We start from the raw sequence: 27,373 nt of genomic DNA, 5'->3' as shown, positions 1-27,373 counted from the left end.
AGAGAAAATAAGAAAAAGAAAGAAAGAAGGAAAAATTAAAAGAAAAAAGGACAAAGGACAAAAGACAAAAGAAACAAAAGCAAGCCACTGCAGCTGATGTGGTTGCCAGTTTAGCTTCCTGTCCCCATGACACAAAGCTTGTGTCACTTGGGCCACCCGATGGGCATGTTCCCTTCATCAATGATCAAAGCACCCTCAGCTCAGCTCCTGCCAGCCGAGCCCAACATGTCACAGCTGCTTCCCAGGGTTTTCCAAGGAGGAGAAGTGAACCCATGCAGCGAGGGATAGCACTGAACCAGGTAAGAACGTGAGAACATGAGCATTGCGAACACAAGATGAGATCCCATCCAAGTTCCTAATGGCATCCTGCAGGAATCCTGGTTTTGGCTCAGGGCTGGGAAGTGCTCTGTGAAAAGCGAAAATGGAGACTGAAGTAAAGGCAGCCGGAGGGGAAGCAAGATGCAGAGTGAAGAGAAACTGGTGGGGTCTGGAGCTCTGTAAGGCACATCCTTGTTCTGTTCGTGCGTGGTGCTTGAATGGGGATCTCTAGAGAGAAGCCCAGATGTGGGACGGGGCTGGGAGGAGAGGGGAGCTGGGCTGCAGGTTCCAGTGAGGACCTCCAGGCTCCTGCACGCTGCACACTTTGTGCTTCCTCCACCTCTTCCATCGAATGCCAACCCCCAGCGTAGCTGTGCGACGCTTTTCTGGGTAGAAAAGGAGTCCCATCAGGGAGATGCTGCCAGGAAAAACGTCCTTTCTGATGTCCAGAAAGGCCAAGGAATGATGGCAACGAGATGCTTTTTCATTAGAAGAGCTTCTAAATGTGGTGATAGCTCGTGGGAGAGCTGAAAAATCACGAGAGAAAGCAAGGATTGTGTTAAAGAGAAGGTAAAACCCGCAGGGGCACATCCCCCTCATCCCAGCACGGGAACCTGGGGCTGGCTGACGCTCACGGCGCTGCTGCTGCTGCGGTTTCCCAGTCCCAGAGGCGCCGGCAGTGGCTGGTTTGTCCCTGGAGCTTCCCGGACCTTTTCCAGGTAACCCCCCCCACTCCTTTTCCTCATCCCCAGGCACGGTGCCGGTGCCGCTGCCGTTGCGGGGGAGCTGCCGCCGTGCCCCGCATCCCCCCCTTTCTCCGCCGCACCCCCTGCGGGCTCCGGAAGGTGAGTGGGGACGGACGTTCCCCCCCGCTCCTCCAAGCGCCGCTTTTCGGTCCCCAGCGGCGGTTCCCGGGGCTCAAGGAAACGCGGCATCTCCCCAGTGGGACCTCCGGGATGCTGCCTGCATCGGGATGCAGCTTGTTCCGACATGCTCCTTGTCCCGGGATGCTGCCGCCATCGGGATGCTTCTTGTCCCGGGATGCTGCCTGCTTCGGGATGCTCTTTACCCTGGGATACTCGCTGCCTCAGAATGCTTTACTCCTTGGGATGCTGTCTGCTTTGAGATGCTCTCTGCCTAGGAATACTCCCTGCCCTGGGTTGGTAGCTACCTCGGGGTGCTGCCTGCCTAGGGATGCTCCCTGCTTAGGGACACTCCCTGTCCTGGGATACTGACAGCACTGGGATGCTCCCTGCACCCTGGAACAGCACCTACGGGAGCACATCCTTTAGAAATGACACTGTCCCTTTCCTTCCTGCAGTGAGGTCTTACCAAATACCCCTCGCACAGTGGCTCTGGTGAAGAGTCACTGACCTTGACCTTGGGCAGACAGCACCAAGGCTGCCGTTCCCCATCCTGGGCTGGGTGCTGCTGTCCTCAGTGGGTCTGTGGCAGTCAGATTGCTCCACATGTGCCTGCCAGTGGTGGGATGTGTCCCTAAAAATGCAGCAGGTGTTGTCAGTGATACACGAGAAGCAGCAAAGCTTGGGCACTAACAGTGGTTTATCCTGGGTAAACATAACAGTGAGAAATGCTCCTCTTTCTGCTGACAGTCGGTCAGCTGCTCCTGCAGGTTCCTGAGACACCCTTAGAATGGACACTTGCTCTGTGGGGAGCAAAGGGAAAAGTGGGGGCAAGGGAATAGAAGGTCAGTTAAAAGCAAACTACACGGACCTGTAAGGACAGGCCAAGGGGGATGGCTTGAACCTGCCCGAGGGGAGACTGAGCTGAGCTCTTAGGCAGAAGCTCTTCCCTGTGAGGGTGCTGAGGCGCTGGCACAGGGTGCCCAGAGAAGCTGTGGCTGCCCCATCCCTGGCAGTGCTCAAGGCCAGGTTGGACACAGGGGCTTGGAGCAAGCTGCTCCAGTGGAAGGGGTCCCTGCCCGTGGCAGGGGTTGGAGCTGGAGGAGCTTTAAGGTCCCTTCAGAACCCAAACCAGGCTGATTCCATGCTGAAACTGCAGAGCTTCTGTGCTTTACAAGGGATTTCATTGCAGAACCTGACTGCTGCAAAGAGCCGACACAGTGGTGGGCAACCCCTCAGTACACAACACGTACGCTGTGTAGCCTTTGTGCTTTCAAGTGAGATTTCATAAAGATAAGCCTGCTTAAACAGGCACAATCTCGTACTCTGAACACCTTATGTACTTCCTTTACCTTGCACTTACCAGGACATCGTCCTTTATACTTTCTTTAACTGAAGCACATCAATGCTATTTTCCCTCATTGATGTACAATCTGGAGATTTTTTTCTTAAAGCTTTCCTCCCCCCCCCTTATATCTTTGCTCTTTGAGGGTAATTTCTCATTCTTCTTTCATATGTCACCCTGATCACAGTTTAAATGCTCTGCTGCACTCACACGATGCTGCGTAAACTGTCTAGCACTTACCTAAGGCAACCACCGATGAGCATCATTTGAAGTGAGACTATTTCTGTCGGCTGACTCAAGCATTTTGGGCACATTTTGCTGTCTGAAGGATGTTTACACAGTACCAGGCAATTTCAGCTTAGTGGAAGGCAGGGCATTTACTTGAAAAACCTTGGGGTGGTGATTGCTCATGGTTGCAGTTACTAATCACCTACGGAAGGCACCATAAAGCGTCTTTGTGTAAAGCTGAGGCACTACAGCCAGGCTCAATGTGTCAGTCTACAGAACATCTGGATTTAGATAAAACAAGGTGTTAATGTGCATTTTGGCAAATCTTTAGTATTTCACATTCATCTCAGATATCAGCTTAAAAGACATGGAGTGGCTCCCATCTGGGAGCCTTTGGGCATTCTAAACCAACCTGAAATAACTTTGTTGTTTTTATATCAATATACACATAGCAAAGACTATATTGCTCAATGCATCCCCATGGAAGTGCCCCTCCATCCAAGACGGCATGTAAAACAGCCAGGATTTAAAGTTTCCCTTTATGTTTGTTTCTGATGTGGCAGCAAGTTATTAAAGTAGCTGCATCCCTGTCGTAGGTCAGGAGTTACGGAAAGTGTTTGTTGGTGGATTTACTTCTGAAGCATCTGATGTACTTGCACTGCTCCCATAGGCCTGCAGGCTCGGAAAAGAAGCAGCTAAAGCTGGTTGTAAAATGCATGGGAAAATCCCGAGCTCAGTTAATGCTGACCCCGGGTAATTCGTGCAGAACATCTTGTGTTCATGACTTCCACCACCATGGAGCACGGGTTTGGTGTGGGTCTGATCTAGGAAGTCTGGACACAGCATAGGTTTGCATTTGAACTGAGTTATTGAGCAAGCCTGTGGAGTTCAGAACGTTTCAAGAGCTGTTTTGTTGGGCTGTGTTGTTGGCAGTGTGCTGAGTGCATGTCCTCAGCTCCATCCATCCATCCATCCATCCGTCCATCCATCCAGGGTCAAACAGTCGTCAATGGCACAGGGTGCCCAGAGAAGCTGTGGCTGCCCCATCCCTGGCAGTGCTCAAGGCCAGGTTGGACACAGGGGCTTGGAGCAAGCTGCTCCAGTGGAAGGGGTCCATGCCCATGGCAGGGGCTGGAACTAGATGGGCTTTAAGCTCCCTTCCAACCCAACCCATTCTGTGGTTCTATGATTCTATGATTCTATGAAATAAGCTGCATGCGAGGGCTTTCCTTTTGGGAAGAAGCCTAAAGAAATCATAAAATTGGTGGTTCCCAAGGGATTATCCAAAATTTCATGCGTAACACTCAGGCCTGGGAATCCGAAGACTGCATTAGTCATCTGGGATGAGATCGGTTCTTCGGGATTTGGGGTCGCCAGTACAAAGTCTGAGCACAGACCAGCTGAAGAGCTCATGAGGTTCCCTGTGGGGTGCACAAACATGGGGCTGCTCCTCCAAAAGAAGATGCAGGAATTTGGGAGAGGGGGAGTTGTGAAGGAGCAGCGCCTGCAAACCATGTTTTGGGGAGCAATAGCACGATGGGTACTGATAGTTTGTCCTTCACAGAAAGACTTTTGGTTCTGGGTTTGCAGGGGGGCTTTGGGAAGGAAGGGAGCAAGAATTTAGTTCTTTAATGCATAGAGCTGTCTGGTTTTTAAGTACAGAGCTTTGAAGGACCCACAACTCTGCCATTCCCCTCGATCTTGCGCCTGTCTCTAGGGAAAACCTAAAAACTGGCTGCTGCTTGGGATGGGGTCTCAGGAGTCACAGCTCGGCAACATTAGCAGAGAATGCCCCATAGGGAAGTCTTGTGAAGTAAGAGCTTTGGATCGTCTGAAGCTGTAAAACAGTTAAATACAAATACCTGTACCTTATTTTGCCACCTTTTAGGAGCTGGTAAAACTCATTCATCTCTCTACAGGGAGCAAAATGCTGTTTGCTGCTGTGCCCGCTGTAATTTGGTTATTGGCGCACCTCGCAGCAGGTAAGATGTGTGGTTTTATTCCTATGCAGCAATTATCACTTAAAAGAAGCACTCAGGTTAATTGGGGGTTTTTTAGCGTCTGTGCTGTGTGCTGGTAAACATCTTCCTATTGAAAAGAGCAAAATATGATGCTTGATTAGGTTATACTGTGATTTCTGTGAGAACTCCCTGATCCGCTGCTGCCACTGAGCATCCCTCATTCCCCATGGCAATGCCACTTACCCTGACCATCCAGACAGGCTGTGGGCAGCAGTGCCTGGTCTGGCAGCACCCCACACACTGGGAGTAACCTGGGCAGGGGTACAGCCTCACAGCAGCAGCAGCAAATAGCATAGCAAATGATTGCAGTAGAGCAAATAGTTACAGGGAGTTCTGCAGGGAGGTTCTTTGGTTTAGTTCAAGGTAGAGCTGTTGGTTAGGTGAGGAACATCTCGATACTTAGCTACCACAGAGACTTCAGAACTCACAGGTGAGGAGAAATGGGGCTCCCAAAGTGTTTTTCCATATCTTCTGCTGCTTCTAATTTCGTTTGACCAGAGCACGTGTGCCCTGGAGCCTGCCAGCAAGTGCCTGCTCCCATAGCTGAGCACAGCATCGCTTGTCCCCATCTGCATGCTGTGCTACCTGGAAAAGATAGCAACATGCAAGGGGAGGTCTCATCATGCCAGTGAAAACCTTACTTATCTCTTCAATAACAATACACCACTGCTTTGCTGAAACACAGATAGTGCCTTAAACTGCAATGAAACAGTTCTGATAGTTTTTGCCTGGGGTTGTGCTAGTTGTACAGTGACTGGTAGCTAGCCCGTGGTTTCTGACCCAGTTAATAGATTGGTGAAGACTGGGCACAGCAATATCCCAGAAGTTACCCTGCACAGGCAGGAATTCCTGCATTATTATCAGAGATACCCTCTTCCTCAAGCTCAACACGTTGTACGAGTGCTGTATCCACGCTGAGCCTTTGTTTTCCCATTCTGTTGCAGAAGCGAGCAGCAAAGGGAACGTGCCTGCTGGCAGACTCCCCCATGGCGCTGCAGAACTATGTGACAAAGGGAATATGACTGCTAACACCTCTTCCCATGTCCAGCCTGGGAGCAGCATCACCCTCTCCTGCCAGCTGAAACCCCAGCAGCACAGCAAGCAGTGCAGGATAGCTATTTTCTTTAACAGCTCTGAACGAAATAGCAGTTACAGCAGTTCAGTAAGCACCAGGTTTCTAGTCCATACCTATGGCAAACACATGTTTACGTGCAAAATACTCTGTGAATATGGGAAAAAACTCATTTGTGGAATCGATATTGAGTCTGGAAGTAAGGAGGTTTTCATTATTCCTTGTTCTTACCCCCCCCCCCCCCCCCACTATGATTCTTATGATTTCCTGTGGTACCTCTGAGACACGCACTGGAAACCAGCAGTGGGTGGCCTTTCCCAGAAAAGATGCTGGGGTTTGGTGGCTTTTTGTATTGAAAATATTCCTGGCTGGAACTGTGCAACTCCTTTATTCATAAACAGAGAGCTGCTACAGAAAACTGCCTGCTCAGAGCAAACAGCATCCATTCTGCTCTGCCCCTGGCACCCCCGGGACACAGGGGACTTGGAAGAAAATCTCTAAGGGAGATCTTTGATTTTCTTCTATCTTGCTGAGCTGCTGCTGCTGCAGCTCTGCCAGTGCTGCTTTTGTCTTTTAAATAAGAATAATTGGTTGCTTCAAGCAAAGCTTATGGTGCCTGGTCCAGAGAGCAGGTAAAGCCTTGTATTCATCTGGCACCCTTGTAAAGTCACTTGGGTTTCACTCGAGTGTTTCAACAAGCTGCAGAGATCAGAGTCAGCTCTTGTCACTTAGAAAAATCATCAGCCTGAGTATTTTACACTTATTTGTCCATAAACACTTCAAAAAGAATCAGCACAAACCCAGCATTTCTTAAAACGTCTCCCATCAGCACCTTTAAGGAAGAGTCTGACAAGAATATCTGTTTAAGACCCTCCAGATGAGCCAAGAAATGTGTCGTGTATCCAGCAGGGGACTGATGGTCATCCCATCTGCACCTGGGATAAAGGCAGGCTCACGTACATCAACACTACATATGTAATACAGTAAGTAACAGGGGGTTCTTTAACACCTGTGGCTTTAACCTGCCCGAGGGGAGACTGAGCTGAGCTCTTAGGCAGAAGCTCTTCCCTGTGAGGGTGCTGAGGCGCTGGCACAGGGTGCCCAGAGAAGCTGTGGCTGCCCCATCCCTGGCAGTGCTCAAGGCCAGGTTGGACACAGGGGCTTGGAGCAAGCTGCTCCAGTGGAAGGGGTCCCTGCCCGTGGCAGGGGTTGGAGCTGGAGGAGCTTTAAGGTCGCTTCCAACCCAACCCACTGTGATTCTATGACGATTTACCCTTATCAAAGCACATGGAAGAGCTGGTTTATGAACAAGTCAGTCCAAAGGTGCCATGATCATAGGAGCCAACAGGAGCAGAGGGTTTTAAAGCCCCTTTTCTGCTCACATCTCTGTGCATGCACTGCAGTATGTTTGCTCTTTCTGGGCTCAGCAGGCAAAGAAGGTATGCCAAGACAGCTCTCTTTTGGAAAGGGAAGGTCAGCAAAGGAAGTGGTCTTAAACCAGCTGTTCAAACCTGCTGTTTTCCCAAGGTGGATCTCCTCTATTTAGTAATCCTGTGGTCAGAGAAGCGCCTGCACCGGAAGACCTGCAATCAGAGCTGCTCACGATCTCAGAGGTTGGCTAAGGAGACAGAGAGGGACTTTGCTTGGAAATGTGTTATTTTTGCTTCCCAATTTAGACCCAACCTGTATTTTTGCTCTCTCTGCTTTTGCTGAGCCTTTGCTGAAAAGGATTTTGGCAACTTCTACAGCAAACTGTGGGGAAGGAGTAACCTAGAGCCTGCCAAGGCACATCAGGAGACATTTGGATTTCAGGAATCCATTGTGCCTAGGAGGAACCTTATTAAAAACCTTGATTCAAGCAAATATCTGAGTAGAATGAATTGATTTTGCCCTTTAAAATGGCTGTGTAAGATAAAATACTCCACATTCATTTCTGGGGCTGCTCTGTGAGGCTCAGTCTTCACCACCTTCTGTTGGCCAAAGTAGCAGCAACTTTCTTAGCAGTGTGCAGAAACCTGGTGCTGCTCTTTAAGCAGAAGAAGAATTAGGTAGCATGGAAGACAGTAAGGAAGTGTGGGTAATGAGACCTGTAATTGTTGTAACATAGAAATGTAGCAGTGCTTGCTAGTAAGTTATTAAATACATGACAAAACACGAAAGGTCCACCTGAAGCAACGCGATAGAAACATCTCCGATTCAGGTGGAAGATAATACATAGAGAAGCTAAACGAGCTCACCAAGGCAATGGGTTGAATGACAGGTTGAGAATGAGAGGCTGTATTTGAAGTCATGAGGTCTGACCGTTACACTACAGAGGAGTTATGCTTTTAATCACTGACTTATGTAAAAGCAACAACAACAGAAACCTTCCAAATCAATCATCGCCCCAAACTCTTTGTACCAAAACCTACCTGTGCTCATCATATTAAGAGAAATACTAAGCAACCAATATTAGGTAATCATCATAAGGCACCTCCTCACATACTTGCAGCTTAGTGGGAAATCAGCAGTATTTCATTTGTCTGCAACCAAACCCAAAGAGCACACCCAAAGAACTTCCAAAGAACACCTTTACTGTTGGGTTATCTAGAGGAGAATTTACTGGAACCCTGCATTTAGATGGACGTCCCATGGGGCAGGTGACCTACCTGGGCTTCAGAGCAGTGGTCCTCCTTTGAAAGCTAGCGTGCAGGGTAGATGCTGAATGAGCCCTAGGGGACCTGGGGACATAGAGTCAAGGCCAGGCCCCAATACACTCATGGTTCAGCTTTCTTGGTGTACAGGACAGCATTAACCAAGCTTTCTCCTTCTCTTCCAGGCTATCAAATGGGACAGATGTCTTATACATCTCAGAAGAAAGCCTGGATACAAGGTTTGGCTCGCTGGCTCTGAGCAAGCTGAACTTTGACTCTACTTACACCATTGTGGTTGCCGCCTCCAACGAGCTAGGAAGTGCTTTTTCACAGCCTCTTGTGTTCACGTTAATAGACATAGGTAAAAGCCTTAGTTAGCACTCCTCAGTTAGATACAGCCCTTTGGAAAGACACAAAACCATTTCAAGCACCTTGTTTATGCCTCTCAGTAAAAGCCTCCATCTCTAAACCAGCAATTCTATTTCCACGTACCCACCGTTCCGAGCGGTGCCGCGTACCTGACCGCTGTTTGCTTCTCTCTGCTCTTGCTGCTAGTGAAACCACATCCTCCCAAGTTTTCAGTGGAATTTGAGCATTCTTCTGCCACCAACTGCACCCTTTCTTGGCACGACGAAGCACAAGCACAGCACTGCAGGCTGAGATACCGTCCGCTTACCAGGCGCGGCTGGAGCATGGTAATCCTCTCCTGAAACAGGAGGTTATGATCCTTGAGGATGCTTTAATATTGTTATTTCTTCCTGAATCTTTTTGTCCAAATTTTCCTTTCTTTGCCCTTTAGTACCATATTTAAGAAAAGCTTTTGCCTGCCAGCCAAAAATATTCATTGGTCTAAACCTGAATGAAGGTAAAACACTGATCCTCTAGTAAACCATGTGCATAAGTATTTCTCTTTATGCCAAGCATCTGTGTGCCGCACTGAAGAATCAGAGGTTATGTTTGACCCACCACTTTGTTGCAATATGGTCATATTGGGGGTCGGAACTAGATGATCTTAAGGTCCTTTCCAATACTTATTATTCTATGATTCTATGTCTTTTGAAGGCCCCTTCCAACCCAAACCCTATAGATATTATAAAACTGTTCTATGGTATCTGCTCGTTGTAGCTCATAGCTACAGATGTGCAAACATTCCCAAATGTTTGGGCCTTTCCTAGCATCAATTCGAAGTCTTTGCTTTTAAGTGGTAAAAGCTGTATTGCTTGAAGCAGAGTAACAGGAAGTTTGTTATCGTCACATAACTAGCTGAGGGATTTTTCAGATGAAGAACTGGAAGCCCGATGATTCACTGCATCGTTCTTCAAGTTGTTAAATTTACCCCAGAATCGGGTTTTCCGCACTGCTTTTTGAAGATGTGTTTTGGTTGCTGGGCTTCCTTTGGACATCAGTAATTCAGCCCATCACTGCCTTCAACCTTTATTGCCTTAGGAGTTTCATGTTAAACATTCTTTATCTTCATTAAAGGTTGAAAACTTGAATGGTGAAAAATACAGTCTTTATGCTCTGGAGCCTTATACAACCTACGAGTTCCAGCTCAGCTGCAAAATCCACCCCAAGCGAGGACTGTGGAGTAACTGGAGCAGGTACCAGAACCGGACTCCAGAGGCAGGTAACACAAGTCAGCATCTCCGGCACCAAGCCAGTGTCTAACGTTCGCATAACAAGAGGAACCTTCAGCCAATGAAATCAAAACGCAGCTGGGTTTTTGCAGGTTGCTTTGCAGAGTCTCTGTAGATGCAGACTTGGAGCTAAGAGGGAAGTAACTTCTGTAAGAGAATTGCTTTTTTAGCGAACAAAAAGCGAAGCTGTTCCAGTTTCTCACAAAACAGGAATTGGAGAGTTCACTGAGAAGGTCTGAGGATGCATTTATGTGGTGTTGGTGAAGGGTGGAGGAATCTTCCTGGAGCTGTAGTGGCCTCCTGCATCATGGAACCTAGAATGGTTTGGGCTGGAAGGGACCTTAAAGCCCATCCAGTTTCAACCCCTGCCACGGGCAGGGACCCCTTCCACTGGAGCAGCTTGCTCCAAGCCCCTGTGTCCAACCTGGCTTTCAGCAAGGCATCACAGCAGCACATCAGGAAAAGGCAGAGTTAGCTGAGGAAAAAAACCTATTTCATATTGGTTCATATCTAATGGTTTCAATGAATCCCTGAAGCAAGTCACTAACTCAAGTCAGGACGGCTGCGGTGTCACCCCAATGACACATGGCTTGGGCAGCGCATCCTGGGATCTTGAGTTTCCTCAGCCATTTGGGAAGAGGTTGTCCAAAGACGAGGTGAATGCTCCATCCCTGGCAGTGCTCAAGGCCAGGTTGGACACAGGGGCTTGGAGCAAGTTGCTCCAGTGGAAGGGGTCCCTGCCCATGGCAGGGGTTGGAGCTGGAGGAGCTTTAAGGTCCCTTCCAACCCAAACCAGTCTGGGATTCTGTGATTTGCAGAGGAGCTGAATGGATTGGCTGCAAACCATGCTCTCCCAGTCCTGCTGGAGCTGGCAGGTTTGAACAGAACAGTCCAGTTTTGCCAAGTCATCTCTTCCCAAGTAGTTAATTCACTTGGAGCCTCCATATAGCCCCTCCATAGCATGGTGGTGTCACTGGACACCTCTATAGCTTTGGCAGAGCAGAACCTGGCCAGGCGTTTGGGTAGATCCTACCAGGAATTCGATGAGAAAAGAGCATTTCTGCCCCAAAGGATGACAGAGCAGCCTCCAGGCTCACACTGCACCGAACCAAGGGTGATTCTACTGGTTCCTGCCAACTCTAACCCTTGGGCTGCCAGGGGCTCATGTACCTGCCTGCCTTCACCCCGAGCTGCACACACTCACATGCTGCAATACTTTCAGTTCTTAGGAGAGAAGAAAGCTTCTCAGAAGTCTGTGCTTCAGCAAAGATGTGTCAGCTCTTGGGCAGCCCTTCCCTTCATCTCTGCTTTGGTTGCTCTTTCTTTTGTAAATTACTATAAGCTCTTGAGGCTGGTGCTGTTATTACTCATCCTATTTACCACTACTGACGGCATCAGTTTCTGTAAGCAGCATTGATTGATGCAAAAGGTGTAAACTTTTCCTTCTCTCCCCCACCTTCCTCTCAACAGTCCTCTCAACCTCCTCAAGGTACCTTGGCTTGCTGCAGCATTTGTGGTCATCACCCCTCTACCAATGGGTGCTGTGGAAGAGAACCTTTCTAGCTTACCAAGGAGCGGTTTCTGCCCAAGGTGACAGAAGGGGAGGTTGCAGATGAGAAGCTCTGGCTCCATCTTGGTTGCCCTTCTCTGAAGCTCTTGCACATGAGCTTGGCCTTTTGCAAACTCATGAGTGCACCATTCCAATGAGAACTTCGCTCCTCTTTTTCCAAGCATGCCCTGCACAAAACTTGCTTTACGCAGTCGCTGTTCGTAAGAGAGAATGTTTGCTCCCTGCAGCTTCTTCATGGCGGTTCAATGCAGGCTGGAGCCCCGCAGATGCCATCCCACATTTTACTTTTTCCTGCTCTGAGCTTGCCCCTTCCTCCCTTGCTCACCGTGAGCGTGCTCTAGTTTTATTCCTTCTGTTAGCCCTGCTTCTTGTTTCTATTCCAGTCACCGGGTGCAGTTAATACAGAACAAATGGCTCATAACATTGCTGGCACCAAGCACTTTTTCCACCTTTGAGTGCAGTGAAGAGCAGAGGCAGCCCCATTCGAGCTGGGGTTGTGCAACAGTGTTTGCTCAGGTTATTAGCAACGATTATTATCTGAATGTGAGGAGTTTCTGCTGCTCAGGACCCTTGAGGAACCAAGCTTTGCTGCCTTCTGCCACATGGGCTTGCTTTATGCGTGTCTGATTCTGGGCTGCTGGAGCACAGTCACCAGTTTCTGCAGCCAGAACCTTGCTGCAGGGGTATTTCAGAAGGTTTATGCAAAACACCAAGAGTTTCCAGTCACACCGTGACTATAAGGAGTGTCATGGAAAGAACAAGGGGGTTAAGCTACCTCCGATGAGGTCCTCCCAGCTACCTGTGAAAGACATTTACTGCCTAGAGCCAGACAGCGGAGTCCTACAGACCTTACAAACCCTATCATTGGCTTAGGATTGATGTAACCAACCCCAAGGACCTCAACTAACTTCAGCTTTGATGTGCAGGCTTCTTTGGGAGCCATTCTGATTCCCAAGTGCAGGGTAAAGTCACTGGCAGATCAAAACCTTCTCTTGGGCTTATGGCTTGTTCTCTCCACAAATACCATCCTCAACGCAGCTGAACTCCAGCTACGACAGCCAATACGGGTTGTTGCATATTGCATCATTTCGGGGACATTTTAAATCTTAAATTTCAATTGTCTCAGCATTTTTACCTCTTCACCTGGTCGATGTCTTCTTTGTCTCCTTCAAAACACAGCTATTAATGCTGCTCACCTTTTCCTTCCACACCAGTGCCAACGGGGGTCCTGGATGTCTGGTACCGACAGCAGGATGTGGGCTCCCAGCAGCAGAACATCTCTCTGTTTTGGAAGGTAAGTTCAGCGAAACCTAAGCAGAGGCAGCAATAACCAGCAAGGTTAGAGGAGGAACTCTGGGTTATGTGCGCACAAGAAACAACTGAACCCAAGGAGAACACAGGGACACAGAATCCCAGACTGGTTTGGGTTGGAAGCGACATTAAAGCTCACAAAGGATTCAGATTCAAGCCCAGCTGTAGGGTAAAAGTTCCACATCACTGTACATCACCATCCAGCTCAGGAGGAAAGGGTTACGCCAGGTCTGCTGCACCAGCACTCCCACTAAACCCAAGCCTTGTTACGGGTGTGAGTTTCTCCATCATTACCGGCCCAATCCGAAAGCCAGGTCCAAGGGGAATTTCTGGATTGTGGGGCACTTCCTTTCAAAAGGAGTCAGATTATTATTATTTTTAAAGCCTGAATTATCTTCAGCTTCCAGTCTGCAGCCTCCAGACACCCTTCCCGTTCCTGACACATCTCCCACAGCAACAAGCGCCACACTGCGAGTGAAAGCAGAAATCCTCACAGGATTACATGACCCAGCCACCGTGGTTTGAAGATATTGAACTTAAAGACCTTTATCTTGTGATAAGGAGCTGGCGACACTTTCTGTATCACAGCAGCCTTCCTGCTGCATCGTTCATAGAAGGGGTGTGATACACTGCGCTTACAGCTTTCATTTCAGCCTACAAAGCGGAAGACTCAGTACAAGGCACTACCAATACGTGTCCTCCTTGTACCACACAAATACCAAAGGAAGGATTGTCAATTTGGAATCGTGGAATCAACCAGGCTGGAAAAGAGCTTTAAGCTCATCAGGTCCAACCATTTCCAGCACTGCCAAGGCCACCACTGACCCACGGCACTGAGGGCCTCAGCAGACACATTTTCCTATATTTAAAAGTGGTTTTCCCCCCCTCCTTTTCCTTTCCTTGTTCTGTTCTGGCAAAACCCAGCCAAAACAAAATGAAGTCACTGCATGAGAACTGCAGGAAACTGAAAGTGATAGTGCAACTGCAGACACTGGGGTGGAAAGAGCAGCAAGAGGTGTTACATGGGACAGCACGGGCTGATCTGCAGAGATGGGTATCGTACGTGGTTGAATTTAAATGATCCTTCATCATGGATAATTCTTTGCCACAGAATAATAATAATTATTAATCTAGAATAACTAATTAGGTCTGAGGCACAAGCTCTTCCCTGTGAGGGTGCTGAGGCGCTGGCACAGGGTGCCCAGAGAAGCTGTGGCTGCCCCATCCCTGGCAGTGCTCAAGGCCAGGTTGGACACAGGGGCTTGGAGCAAGCTGCTCCAGTGGAAGGGGTCCCTGCCCGTGGCAGGGGATAGAACTGGATGAGCTTTAAGGTCCCTTCCAACACAAACCATTCCATGATATTTCCATGATATTTCCATGATATTTCCATGATATTTCCATGATATTTCCATGATATTTCCATGATATTTCCATGATTATGATTCCATGCACTTTCCTCACAGGCTTTGAGCAAATCAGAGGCAAGAGGAAGAATCCTGCAGTACACGGTGACCTTCAAAGCCCTGGACCAACAGAGCCCTGTGGCAGAAGCACATCTTACCACCCAAACCAGCTACGCCAGGGTCATGCCAAGGGTAAACTACAAGATAACAGTCACTGCCGAGAACTCAAGGGGCAGATCCCCCCCTGCATCCGTCGTGACAGATCTGGGCATCTGGGGTAAGGGCTTCTGCTGGGTCTGGAAAGTGGGAATCACATCAGCACTCTGCTTTGTGCTACATGCTACAGTCCCAGCGCCTCGTGCTCATCAAGGTCTATCTCAGTGACTCCTCAGGGATCTGCAGATCGAGTTTTCAGGGTGGTCAAAACCTGAGTGCAACAAAATGAATTGAGTGCTCCCTGAACTCCCCCAGCCCTGAATTCCCTGTGCTGGTACCGCACACAACAGAGCCTCACGGTGTCAAGTGAGTTGCTCCAAAGAAGCAGATCTCTATTTGACCTGGTGCAACATCAGTAAAACAGTGACCAAGCCGTTCCTGAGTATTTCACCTTTCCCCAGTGCTGCATGGGATGCTCTCCTTTGGGAGCAGATGCATGGCTCCTCAGCTCTCAGGCTGCATTGATTGCAGGAGCCCTTCCTTGAGTGAAGACAGGACTGGTGCACAAACAACACTGGCATCTGATTATGCGGAGGCAACAGGAAAAGAACTGCTTTGTGGGCTCAGATCAATTGCATTTGTTAGGAAAAAAAGTCAGAGAAGATGCTTGGACGGGGCTTGGAGCAAGCTGCTCTAGTGGAAGGTGTCCCTGCCTGTGGCTGGGGTTTGGGACTGGATGAGCTTTAAGCTCCCTTCCAACCCAAACCAGGTTAGGATACTATGATTCTATGAAAGCAAGACCTAGACGAGATGTCCCAGCACCCTGTCCAGCCAAATCTTTAAAGTAGCTTTTGTCTTGTGGAGAACATGTGTGTTTGTGGCTCTGCACAGAACAGGGTGTTAGTACGTGCTGTGACAGCATCTCCTCAGGGTTTGGGGATGGTGGAACAAGCAGTGCTAAGTTCAAACTGCTGCACTATGAGAGAAGACAAGAGCATGGCTCTACTCCTGTCAGCATAGAGATCAGCCTTGTATAAAGACCTTTTCTACCAACTGCAGCTCATTTTTATACTTCACATGATGCCAAACCGGACTAGGCACGGTAAAACACGTATGAAACTCACCGAGTCCTCTTGAGGTTAAGTCTGTGCTGATGGTGTCTTCTTTGGTTGCTCTTTCTCCCTGTAAGATCTGCCTCCTCCTCAGGAAGTCTCTGCCATAGCCACAGGAAACAGCAGCATCCTCATCAGCTGGAAGCCACCCATCAGCTCCACTGCATCCATCAGCGGATATGTAGTGGAGTGGGCAGACACACAGAGGAACGTGCGCCTGGAGCCCCGTCCAGCCTGGGTAAAGCTGCCAGCATCCAACCTGTCCACAGTGATAGCAGGTAACTGCCACCTGAGGTGGGATATGACTGAGGTATCGTGTTAGTTAGACAAATTATTAAGGAACGAGTCGGATTCTAATTGTTACTAATTCAGCATAAGAACTGATAGCATACAAAGCTTTCAGTATAGGAGAAAAAGGGAATCGTGGCTGCTCGGGACTCAGCTCTGCAATCACTCTCAGCTGAGATTTATAGCTGATAAGTAAAATGTCTCTAAAAAACCCCAATCCTTCCCAAATGAAACAAGCCAGCCAAAGGCACTAGAGATCAAAGCTTAAGACTATTTCCTTTCTACTGATTGTTGGTTACTAATCCCAAGCAGTACTACATGCCAGTGCACACCAGATAGGTATGAAGTTACCATGGAGGTAACAACGAGTGTTACCCTAATTAGTGATTCCTGTCATATTATCCCAGCCTGGTTTGCTTTGGAATGAAGCTTAAAGCTCCTCCAGCTCCAACCCCTGCCACGGGCAGGGACCCCTTCCACTGGAGCAGCTTGCTCCAAGCCCCTGTGTCCAACCCAGCCTTGAGCACTGCCAGGGATGGGGCAGCCACAGCTTCTCTGGGCACCCTGTGCCAGTGTCACCCCTCAGCCTTTCTTTATGAAAGAAACATTGATAATCAGAAGATTCACCTCAGATTTAAGCAGCTGATGTAAATACTTCAGCCATGACTGTAAATACTTTAACCAGTAACCATCCACTTCTGGTTTCCTCATTTAGAGCACGTAAAAGATGAGGTGTGCTATCAGATCAGTGTATTTGCACTCTATCAGGACAGAGCTGGACAGGCAGCATCAGTTAAGGGATACTCAAGTGCAAAAGGTAAATCACAGCACTGCCCTTCCAGGTATTTTTAAGCTAGCTTAAGCTCTGCTTTAAAGTCAGTTTTATGTTCTGCAGCTCCATCAGCTGGGCCTCAGATGTACACAACACCGCATGCAAATGGCATCTTGGTTTCATGGGAAGCAATCCCTGCCCAGCAGCAAAGGGGCTGCATCACAGGGTACCACATATACCTGCAGAAAAGGGACAGCCAGGCTGACCCACGTGTCCATGGTAGGTACCTGGTGAAGGCCAAGGTGATGTGCACACACTGCGGGCAGGGACAGATGGGAAGGAGATGCCATCAGAAAGGGTCTGTAGAGTCAAGGGGTCATAGGCAACTCATCTGCTATGGGGACTAGAGCAGCAAGGTTCAGTCGTGTTGCTCTGATACAGATGCCCAGCAACAGAGCTGCATATCCAGGGCTTTCAGCTTTTAGCTGCATCATCCTAAGCTATTTTGAGAGTAGAACTAACAGATTTCTCTCTGCTGTTATTAACATTATCGTCTTCATCATCATCACCGCAGAATAGCTTGGGTTGGAAGGGACATCAAAGCTCATCCAGCTCCAACCCCTGCCACGGGCAGGGACCCCTCCACTGGAGCAGCTTGCTCCAAGCCCCTGTGTCCAACCTGGCCTTGAGCACTGCCAGGGATGGGGCAGCCACAGCTTCTCTGGGCACCCTGTGCCAGCGCCTCAGCACCCTCACAGGGAAGAGCTTCTGCCTAAGAGCTCAGCTCAGTCTCCCCTCGGGCAGGTTAAAGCCATTCCCCTTGGCCTGTCCCTACAGGCCCTTGTCCAAAGCCCCTCTCCAGGTTTCTTGTTGCCCTCTTAGGTACCGGATGTTGTTAATTGATGTTTCGTAGTTCCACCGTAGAAACCTCATTTTAGACTGAAATATTAGCTTATCAAACAACAGCATTTAGGGGTCAGGATACACAATCCTGGGTGGCCAGTCTATACAATGGCACAGGTCACTCTTACAGTCCAAGACCCTTTACACCCCTTCCAATGATTCACTAGCTTAGGAAAGGAAATTAAAGCAGCAGATAACCTTCCATGCTCTGGCTGCCCCGTTCATTGGAGTTAACCGCAGTAAAGACATGTGAGCACATAAAGCTTCTCCTCCTCTTCCTCACAGCCGTTTCCAGTGTGACAGCCCAACGCTCACTGTACATCACTGACCTGCAGCCCGGGGAGCACTATGTCCTGTGGATGACAGCATCGACGGCGGCAGGGGAGGGGCCCTGGGGCAACAGCGAGCTCATCTGCTTGGAAAGTAATGAGCCTCTGCAGGGATGTGGGGCCAGGAGTATCCCAGCCCCGGGCTCCTGGTTTTCCACACTCTGGAAATGTTTTTCCTGCTCTTCTTTAGTTACTGAAGATCTCTTGTTGTCCTTTAATTGCTCAAGAGTTCTACTTTCAGCTGATCTCAAGAGGTAGCATCCTTGTCTTGAAGCTCCCAGTTCTGTGCTAAGATGCTGGCTGTATGGTGTAATAGCACTTGAAGACCAGCAGGATGGTTTATTGTGGACAGGGAAGGATGGGTTTGGTCCTTCATGTTGCTGGCCCTGTGTGCTTCAATCTCCGGCCCAGGTACCCATGCAGAAAGTCCTGCTGACCTCCATGTGTTAGTGGCATTCCATAGGCATTACAGGAGCTGTCATCAAAACCCTTCCCGAGGAGCACAGCACCCCATGCTCCTAGAGCACACATCTGTGTCTCAAGTGGTCCCTATTCCTGAGTCCCCCAAGGGATGCAGACACAAGATGTTCTCCCACAGCCTTCTGGCCACAGCTAGTGTCAATAACCAGGGTTTCCATCCTGCAAACCACATTGTTTGCATTAAATCTACTTTGGGCCAGTTCAAGACAAACTGGTCACTGCACTAAGAGAAGGGAGCTGTTCAAATGTGTGTTGAAGCACTGTCAGGAAGCTGTTTTGCTGCATTTCCTCCCCAGCAACGAGCCAAAGCCAGCTTTAAGCCTCTGAGTCACGGACATCAGGGGGTTTCATGTCCGCAGCATGGGAGCAGGGCTCCTCTGGAGGCAGGAGAAATCTAGGGAGGTGAGAGGGAGAGGGCATTAAAGCAAACCAGCCTGGTTTGTGTTGGAAGAGACCTCAAAGCTCCTCCAGCTCCAACCCTGCCACGGGCAGGGACCCCTTCCACTGGAGCAGCTTGCTCCAAGCCCCTGTGTCCAACCTGGCCTGGAGCACTGCCAGGGATGGGGCAGCCACAGCTGCTCTGGGCTGTGATTCTGTGCCTCTATGAACTGCATGTTCTGGGTTGTGGACCTTAGATCTCAATAGACATTAGCAGACATCGCTATGTTAAAGCACTGCTGTCCTCAGCAGTCGATGCAGATTCCTGGATTTCAAACCCCCAAAACTTGCGTTTTATGAACTCAAACACAAGTCAGGCCTCAGTTATCCTCCCACTTGAAGCAGCATATTTAGATCCTTATGTTTCTAATAGAGATGTTCTGTATTCCAGATGCTGGGGAATGGATGGCTGTTGTGCTTACCTGCAGCATCTTCATCTTCTCAGCCTGCATCTGCTCCATGCCTCCAGCAAGAAAAGCGTGAGTGGATCCATCATTTCCAGTAAAACATGGAATTGTTATAAGAAGGGATGGTCATGTCCTTTCAGGACACCTTGGGGAACAGTAAGGGTTGCTCTGAATAAGGGCTTCATATATGATAACAACACCCACGGAGGTTAAAATACAGCCTCATTTCATGTAGATAGTGTATTTTAACCTAGAGCCTGTCTGCCTCCACAGAAACAAAACTGGAGAGGTAAATCCTTGGCAATCAATATGGGAGCAACATGGGATCAGGAACTGGTTCCCTTTGGAGGAACACACTGATGTTCCCAGCCATTCTCCAGGACCAGAGCTCGTGGCTGTATCCAGCAAGCTCTGCCCATTGGGCTGCTGCTGGTTATCACAGGCAAACCTCAGGCAGGAGGATGATGCTGGGCAGCATCTGCTCAAGGGCTGCTCTACCCCATCAGCCAGCACCAACCTGCTCCCTGCAGGCCCCTGCCGAGGCAGATTCAGTTACACTGAGCTCTTTGGTTGTCACATGCGCAAAGCGCGCATCCCAGCTCAGCACTGTGGGTAGCAGCACTCCTAGCTCTAATTGCACTTAATTCCATCTGCAGATTACACTCACTCCTCACCATACTCATCCCGCAGTGGCAGAGCAAAGCCATTCCAGACCCAGCCAACGCTATGTGGGCCAAGGAATACACATCTGTGAAGGTGAGTTGTACTCTCTCTTCCTTCTAATCCCACCCTCTTCAGAAGGAAAAGTGATTGGAGCCGTGCAAGTCAGTCATCTCCTCGTGCAGCACATCCAGCAATCTCTGACAGTGGGTAAGCTCTGTCTATGTATTAGGTTAGACTGGAGGATGCATCATAGAATCCCAGCCTGGTTTGTGTTGGAGGGACCTTAAATCCAGCTCCAACCCCTGCCATGGGCAGGGACCCCTTCCACTGGAGCAGCTTGCTCCAAGCCCCTGTGTCCAACCTGGCCTTGAGCACTGCCAGGGATGGGGCAGCCACAGCTTCTCTGGGCACCCTGTGCCAGCGCCTCAGCACCCTCACAGGGAAGAGCTTCTGCCTAAGAGCTCAGCTCAGTCTCCCCTCGGGCAGGTTCAAGCCATTCCCCCTTCTCAGGCAAATTAAACACAAGAACAATGCAGAAACCTTTCCACCACTGGAATAATCTCCCCAGGGAAGTGGCGACTCCCCAATACTGGACACTATCAAGACTGGGCTGGGCAGGGTGCTGCGACATCCAGTCTAGGTCATGCTTTAGAAAGGTTGCACCAGATGATCCCCAATATCCCTTCCAACCTGGTACTCCATGACTTTACGCAGTATTAGCTGCTGCGCAGAAGGATGCTCGCAGTGGGAGGGTGGGAGGCAACAGCACATCAGTGCCGTGGTGATCTATCACTGCCATGCGTTCCCTCTGCAGGCAGAGCTGCGCTGGCGCTCCAGCCTCTTCCTGCCCAGCACCAGCACCTTCGAAGAGCCTGAACCAACCCAAGTAGAAGAAGCCTTTGTGAAGCCCAGCACCCCGGTGCTCCAGGGCAAGGCCCTGCTCAGCAGCAGTGGCAGCCAGGGCCATGGGGAGCGGGCACTGGAGAGCAGCCGGGGGCACGAGGAGCCCCGGTACGAGGCTCTGCCCAGCACAGCGGATGGGCAGGTCTGCGAGCAGCAGCTCCCCGACCTCTACAGGAGGATGGTGGTGGAGGCGGCCATGGAGCACACACAGAACGTCCCCGAGTACATCGCCAACCCCAGCACTGCCCCCCCCTACCTGCCCCTGGGTGCAGGCACTGCTGAAGATCTCCCTGAACTCGAGTGCCAGCCGCTCTCCATGTTCCCAACAACCTGCTTGCTGCCCATGTTTCCCTATGAAGGGAATCTCACCTTGGATACGGTGAAGATAAACTGCAGCTCGTTCACCACGTAGGAGCTCAGGGTGACGTGAGCCCGGCTGTACAGCTCCTGCGCTTCACTGAGGGTACAGACAGCCCAGGATCTTGCACGGGGCACCTTCAAGGGATGAAAGCCCATCTCACACCCCCAGCACCGCAGGTCACCCCTCACTGCGCAAGAGAGCAGCTCTCACCCGCGCAGCACGTTCAGGCAGATCAAAGACTGGGAATTCCATGGGGAAAGCCAGGGCTGCGTGACCGGGCTTCCAGAGACGTTCGTTGGCTGCCCAGGTTGACTTTGTGCAGCCTGGGCTGCCTCAGGTACCGCTGATTGATCAGGCCTTGAGCACTGCCAGGGATGGGGCAGCCACAGCTCCTCTGGGCACCCTGTGCCAGCGCCTCAGCACCCTCACAGGGAAGAGCTTCTGCCTAAGAGCTCAGCTCAGTCTCCCCTCGGGCAGGTTCAAGCCATTCCCCTTGGCCTGGCCCTACAGGCCCTTGTCCCAAGCCCTTCTCCAGGTTCCCTGCAGCCCCTTCAGGCACTGGAGCTGCTCTCAGGTCTCCCCTTCAGGAGCCTTCTCTTCTCCAGGCTGCCCCAGCCCAGCTCTCTCAGCCTGGCTCCAGAGCAGAGCTGCTCCAGCCCTCGCAGCAGCTCCATGGCCTCCTCTGCCCTCGCTCCAGCAGCTCCACGGCCCTCTTGTGCTGCTGCCCCAGAGCTGGATCAGGGCTGCAGGGGGGGTCTCCCCAGAGCACAGCAGAGGGGCAGGATCCCCTCCCTGAGCTGCTGCTCACGCTCTGGGGGTGCAGCCCCGCAGACAGGGGGGTTCTGGGATCCAGCCCCCCAAGTCCTTCTCCTCAGGGGTGCTTCATCCAGCCTCTCCCCACCTCCCTTTGTCCTGGGGATTGCCCTGACCCGTGCACAGGACCTTGCCCTGGTTGAACTTCACGCATTATCCCTCACCACATCCCCTCATCCCCAGTGACACTGGTGCTGCAGCCCCTGTGGGTACCAGGAGACGTGGCCACAGCTCTGTCCAGGCCAGCCTGGCCGCAGGGCTCAGCTCAGGGGAGGAGAAATCCTCACCAGAAAGAAGAGCAACCAACGGGACTGTTGAGAAGAATTCAAGCCATTTACTGAAGCATTCTAATCACAGGCCTCAAGTGTGTGGTACACATTAAATGACTTTGTTTACTAGAGATGCACATACACACATAAATTGTTGAACGCCTGAAACTGGTTTCCTGTTGGTTTCCCTGGTCGAGCTCAAGTGCTAAGCCACAGATACACAGAGTAAGGTGGCTTTAAAGATTAAGCTGAAGCGTTGCTGCTAGATGAGACAGTCCGGATCTGCACATACCTGGAGCATCCTCCTCCTGCTGGGGATCAGGCAGCTGTTCTCCATCCACAGCTGGCTCCACAAGCTGCTGAGTAATGCCATGAAACCCTCCTGTGACAGCACTGCCCTGGAGCACATCCACTGTCAGATGTTACCTGGCTTGGTGAAGGATGAGCCATCCGGAGCCGTGCAAAGGTCTCCTCACAGAGCAGGGACAGAGATCCACCTGCATCACAAGGCTGCTACCTTGGGCCATGGCTTCCTCCACTTCACTTCAGTCACAGAATCCCAGCCTGGTTTGGGTTGGGAGGGACCTTAAAGCTCATCCAGCTCCAACCCCTGCCACAGGCAGGGACCCCTTCCACTGGAGCAGCTTGCTCCAAGCCCCTGTGTCCAACCTGGCCTTGAGCACTGCCAGGGATGGGGCAGCCACAGCTTGAAAAGCAAAACCAAACAGGAGCTCTCTGTTGGCTCGTTTCCCATTTTCATCCCAGCTGTGGCTATGTCACCTTCTCCAGGAGGCTCCAGCACTGCCAGGTTCAAAGGCACTGCAGGCCAAGGCTGTGACCATCCATATCCAGGCACACGCTGCCTCCCGAGCCAGGGCTAGGCAGGCTGGTGGTACCCCAGGATGTGGTTTGCCAAGCTCTGCACCTCCATTCAGCTTCCAACACCTCTGGAGTAGGTGGGAGTGTTTATGTTTCATAGGAAGGGGAAACTCACCCTTTAGGGCAGGAATTGTTCCTCAGCTCCATCTAAACCTGCCCTGGTGCAGCTTGAGGCCGGTTCCTCTTGTCCCATCCCTTGTTCCTTGGGAGCAGAGCCCAGCCCCTCCTGGCTCCATCCTCCTGTCAGGCACTTGTAGGGAGCCATCAGGTCCCCCCTGAGCCTTCTCTTCTCCATCTGAACCCCCCAGGTCCCTCAGCCGTTCCCCATCACACTTGGGCTCCAGGCCCTGCACCAGCTCCACTGCCCTGTAAGGATTTAGGAACTGAGGAACACAGAGACTGAAGGCAGCTGCCCAGAATCCTGCTTCCCCAAGGCAGAGCAAAGGTACCATGGGAAGTGTGAGGGGCAGCAGCATTCCAGGTACCAGCTCTGGCCATCTCAGTGTGTGCTTGCAGGCTCCTCTGCAGCAGAGACCATCCCAGATGCATGCTCTTGCATGTCCCACCTGCCCTGGGCAACACAACCATTCCCCATCCATCCAGCATGGTCCCTGCACCTACCTTCAGCTCACCCCCAGCAGATGCTGCCTGTGACTCTCCCACATGCACCAAAGGATCCTGCTCATACCACAGATGCAGCAAAGCTCCTTCATGGCAGGTATTGCAGCAGTTACTGCAGGAGAACACTTACCCTGTGTAAGCACCTGGCATGAGCTCACCTCAAGACAGCAGGAACCACGCGCTGAAGGGAAACAACTCCCAGATGTGCCAGTAAACACACGTGACAGCATCTTGAGAGGGGCAGGTATTCGTATCACAGCACCCACAGTACCACAGCCAGCAACATATCCTCCCCTCCACCCCCATCCCTAACACGGACGTAAAAGCTGTGATCTCCAGGCTCCCAATAAAACCCACGTGTGAGGAGGCTTTGCAGCAGCCCTGCAGCACAGCCCGACTCACTGGTGGCTGCATCCTCACTGCCACCGCCAAACTGGACCATGCTCAAGGTCACAGCTCAGACAGGACCGCAGGAGCATGCACCTCCACATGGAAACAGCTTTTAGAAGCAGCCCACAAGTGCAGAGCAGCCTTTGACAAGGGCCTGCAGGGCCAGGCCAAGGGGAATGGCTTGAACCTGCCCGAGGGGAGACTGAGCTGAGCTCTTAGGCAGAAGCTCTTCCCTGTGAGGGTGCTGAGGCGCTGGCACAGGGTGCCCAGAGAAGCTGTGGCTGCCCCATCCCTGGCAGTGCTCAAGGCCAGGTTGGACACAGGGGCTTGGAGCAAGCTGCTCCAGTGGAAGGGGTCCCTGCCCGTGGCAGGGGTTGGAGCTGGATGAGCTCTAAGGGCTCTTCCAACACAAACCCATCTATATCCCATGATCTTCATCCTGGTCTGACACAATTGAGCAGGTCTGCCCATGAAAAGGCACATTAAGCAGGAATGGCCACGTTGTCCCCACACGCTTCCCTCCCGTTCCACATCATGGTCCTGCAAGTGCTGCACAACCTTCGGGCACTTCCTTAGAATGTACAGAAGGGAATCTTCCTCATCCTCCATACACGGTAACAGGAATCCTGCAGTTTGTCAAGTACAAATCCTAAGCACAACCAGATGTGCTATCTCCAACTGCTGAGCTGAAAGCAGTAAAACTGATCCCATATCCTATTTACCTAAACCCAGTAAAGAATGTGCAAACAAAACAAAGCTCCCTCACCTCTTGGTGTCACAACGACCTTTGTATCAACGGCTCAGTGAAGATCAAACAGCTCAAGAGCCCTTATCAGTAACTACAGCCAAGCTACACCCTGCGGCTGTGAACTGAAACCTCAGCTCACGCCGAACCCTCCGCAGAGGGCATCAGCAACAGCCCAGCTCATCTCCTGTCCTGCAGGGCACCCCAGCATGCAGGTTTGCTGCTCCTCGGAACAGGAAGACATCAACAGCCACACGACCACCAGCAGAGACACCACACACAGGTCACAGCCCCACAGCACACCAAGCTGTAATCTTACTGAAATACGGTAGAGGAAAACCCTTGAGCTCCTACCTGCTTTCTCTCTTCCAGTTCAAAGGTGCATTATCCTCTGCGGCCCTGCAAACCTCAGTCCCTGAAAAGCAGCAACCACTGGGCTCCAGCCATAGCCCCACACAGCAGGGACAGCCCCTTCACTGCTAGGAACAAACCCCATGCTGCTTTTAGCGTGAGCTCAGAACACAACAGCTCCATTAGTCTACATCCTCATCTGTGCTAAATGTCAGATATTCCACCTGTGAAAACAATGTATGGAAAGAGATGAAACTACCCCAGAGCAGTCTCTGGCAAAGTGAAGCACAATTCCTTACATCCACACAAGGCCACTCACATCATCCACAGGAGTTTTTGCCAGGTCCCAGCTCTGCCGTTTCAGCTGGTTCCAAGGTTTGGTCTCCAGCCTGGTAACAGACATCTCCCACCTGCGAACACTGGCTCAGTGGCACTCAAATGCAAACACTTCACTTGGAGTTGAGTCAGGGATCCAAGACAACAGAACTCCATTTTTGTGCTCTCCATACCCAGCCTGGCAAGAGGCTTCCAGCTGGGCAGCAGAGACAAGTCAGGACCTCAAGTCAGCTGCACACAACCAAATTAAATACTTACTGCCAAAGAAAGGTACTAAAACACACAGAAGGCCAAAAAAGCCGTTTTGTCATTCACCCATCTTTGCACACTGACCTTCAACACACAAACAGAACACCAGAGCACATCTTCTCCTTGCTCTTCATGTCTCCAGATAAATCACCCCATGGGACTTCACACAAAGTCCTACTCCAACTCCAAAAGACAAACAACACCGTTAGTAAGACAACAACCAAGCCTAAGTCTCCAAGGACAGCCAAATAACTGTTCTCCCCTCACTCAGGCTACACCCCCCAGAATGAACACTGCACTTAGGGTTTCAAGTGCAGGACCCAGAGCAGCAGGGATGTGCACTTGGCACAGGGGACCACAGCACTGGGACACTCAGCCCTTGCTCCAATGCACCTAAGCCTGGCCAGGAGGCTGTTACCTGGCCAAGGCACAGCACAGGAGCGTACAATCCAAAGGGAATGTGGTCGTTGTGATGACTTTAGGAAAGAAGCAGGTTAGCAAATGCTGGAAGTGTCAGCTTTAGGCATATGTCCTGCGTTTATTAAAACAAGAGCGTGGCTACGCAAAAACCAATCTCCATGGGCAAAAGCCATTACAGTCAAGAGTGGTCTCAACTCCTCCAACTGCAAACAGCATAAATCACACCGACTTCTGGTGGTTCAGAAGTACTTATGTCCTTTCCCACCCAGCTAACACTCACATTTATTCATCAATCTTGTTTCCTCCCAGCATCAGTGGTACTCAATCTGTAAGATGAACTTTCATGCTCCAACCTTGCCATTCAAAAAGCCAATTGGCACCACGTGCTTTTCTTTCTCTCCAGCTTTTTCAGCTTGTTGATTGTAAAAAGTTCTAGTCCTCTGGATTTGGCGTGACAGCAGAAGTAGCAAGCAAGAGGACTGAAAATGTTACTAAAGAGCAAGCTCATTGATCATAAATGAGCTACTCGGGACACAATTCCCCAAGGAAAAGTCCATCCCTGGCAACGGAAAACCCCTGGGCACTATCACCATGGGCAGACTGGCCCTTCTGGGGCAGAGAACCTAAATGAACCACTTTTCACCTCAGTGGTTTCGTCTCCACGTGTTTTCATGACATTTTTAAAAGAGCATGAAAATAAACCTTTATTTCCATTCACACCCACCAATATTAAAGATAAATGTTCACAGTTTTAGTTCTTGACACAAATGGACTGAAAGAGGCAAATTTACATCTATCAGAACAGCAGACAGACCCATTGTTAAGTACAAGCTGTCTTGAAAATCAGATGTGCCATTTGGAAACTGCTCTATGCTCCATAGCAGGAGAAGGGGAAGCTCCTGAGCAAGCCCAGCTAGCAGGGCCCAAACCATGCACTGGCTAGCCCAGAACTCATCTGCAAAGTAAGCTGAATGGCAACTGAAACAGCAAAACACAGTTTGGGTTAAGGAGAGGAAGGTTTATGTTACAGAGAAAGCTTTTCCTTAAGCGTGTTTCTGCAGATCAAGGTATTTGTTTCTTATCCAAG

The 27,373-nt window shown here is 50.5% G+C and overlaps 1 protein-coding gene across 7 annotated transcripts; it reads left to right on the top strand.

Moving 5' to 3' along the window:
• IL12RB2 (interleukin 12 receptor subunit beta 2) lies at nucleotides 1-21,755 on the top strand. 7 transcript variants are annotated; one of them, XM_065673063.1, is made up of 16 exons: nucleotides 1-299; nucleotides 4,674-4,736; nucleotides 5,720-6,046; nucleotides 6,716-6,830; nucleotides 8,666-8,841; nucleotides 9,036-9,175; nucleotides 9,963-10,107; nucleotides 12,902-12,981; nucleotides 14,462-14,678; nucleotides 15,747-15,947; nucleotides 16,673-16,774; nucleotides 16,853-17,008; nucleotides 17,918-18,055; nucleotides 19,271-19,358; nucleotides 19,943-20,042; nucleotides 20,764-21,755. In XM_065673063.1, exons 2-16 carry the CDS (start codon nucleotides 4,682-4,684, stop codon nucleotides 21,262-21,264), a joined length of 2,541 nt encoding a protein of 846 aa, XP_065529135.1. In that variant the 5' UTR covers nucleotides 1-299; nucleotides 4,674-4,681; the 3' UTR covers nucleotides 21,265-21,755. The 7 variants fall into 7 exon arrangements, with proteins under 7 accessions (XP_065529135.1, XP_065529136.1, XP_065529140.1 ...); XM_065673064.1 differs by having other exon boundaries at nucleotides 1-1,037; XM_065673068.1 differs by lacking the exon at nucleotides 5,720-6,046.
• The last annotated feature ends 5,618 nt before the right edge of the window (nucleotides 21,756-27,373 follow it).

This window comes from Lathamus discolor, chromosome 3 (assembly GCF_037157495.1).
Source record: "Lathamus discolor isolate bLatDis1 chromosome 3, bLatDis1.hap1, whole genome shotgun sequence".
In the NCBI taxonomy this organism is placed as follows: Eukaryota; Metazoa; Chordata; class Aves; order Psittaciformes; family Psittacidae; genus Lathamus; species Lathamus discolor.
Note: the sequence above shows the minus strand (reverse complement) of the source record. Positions and strands in the feature narration are given on the sequence as shown.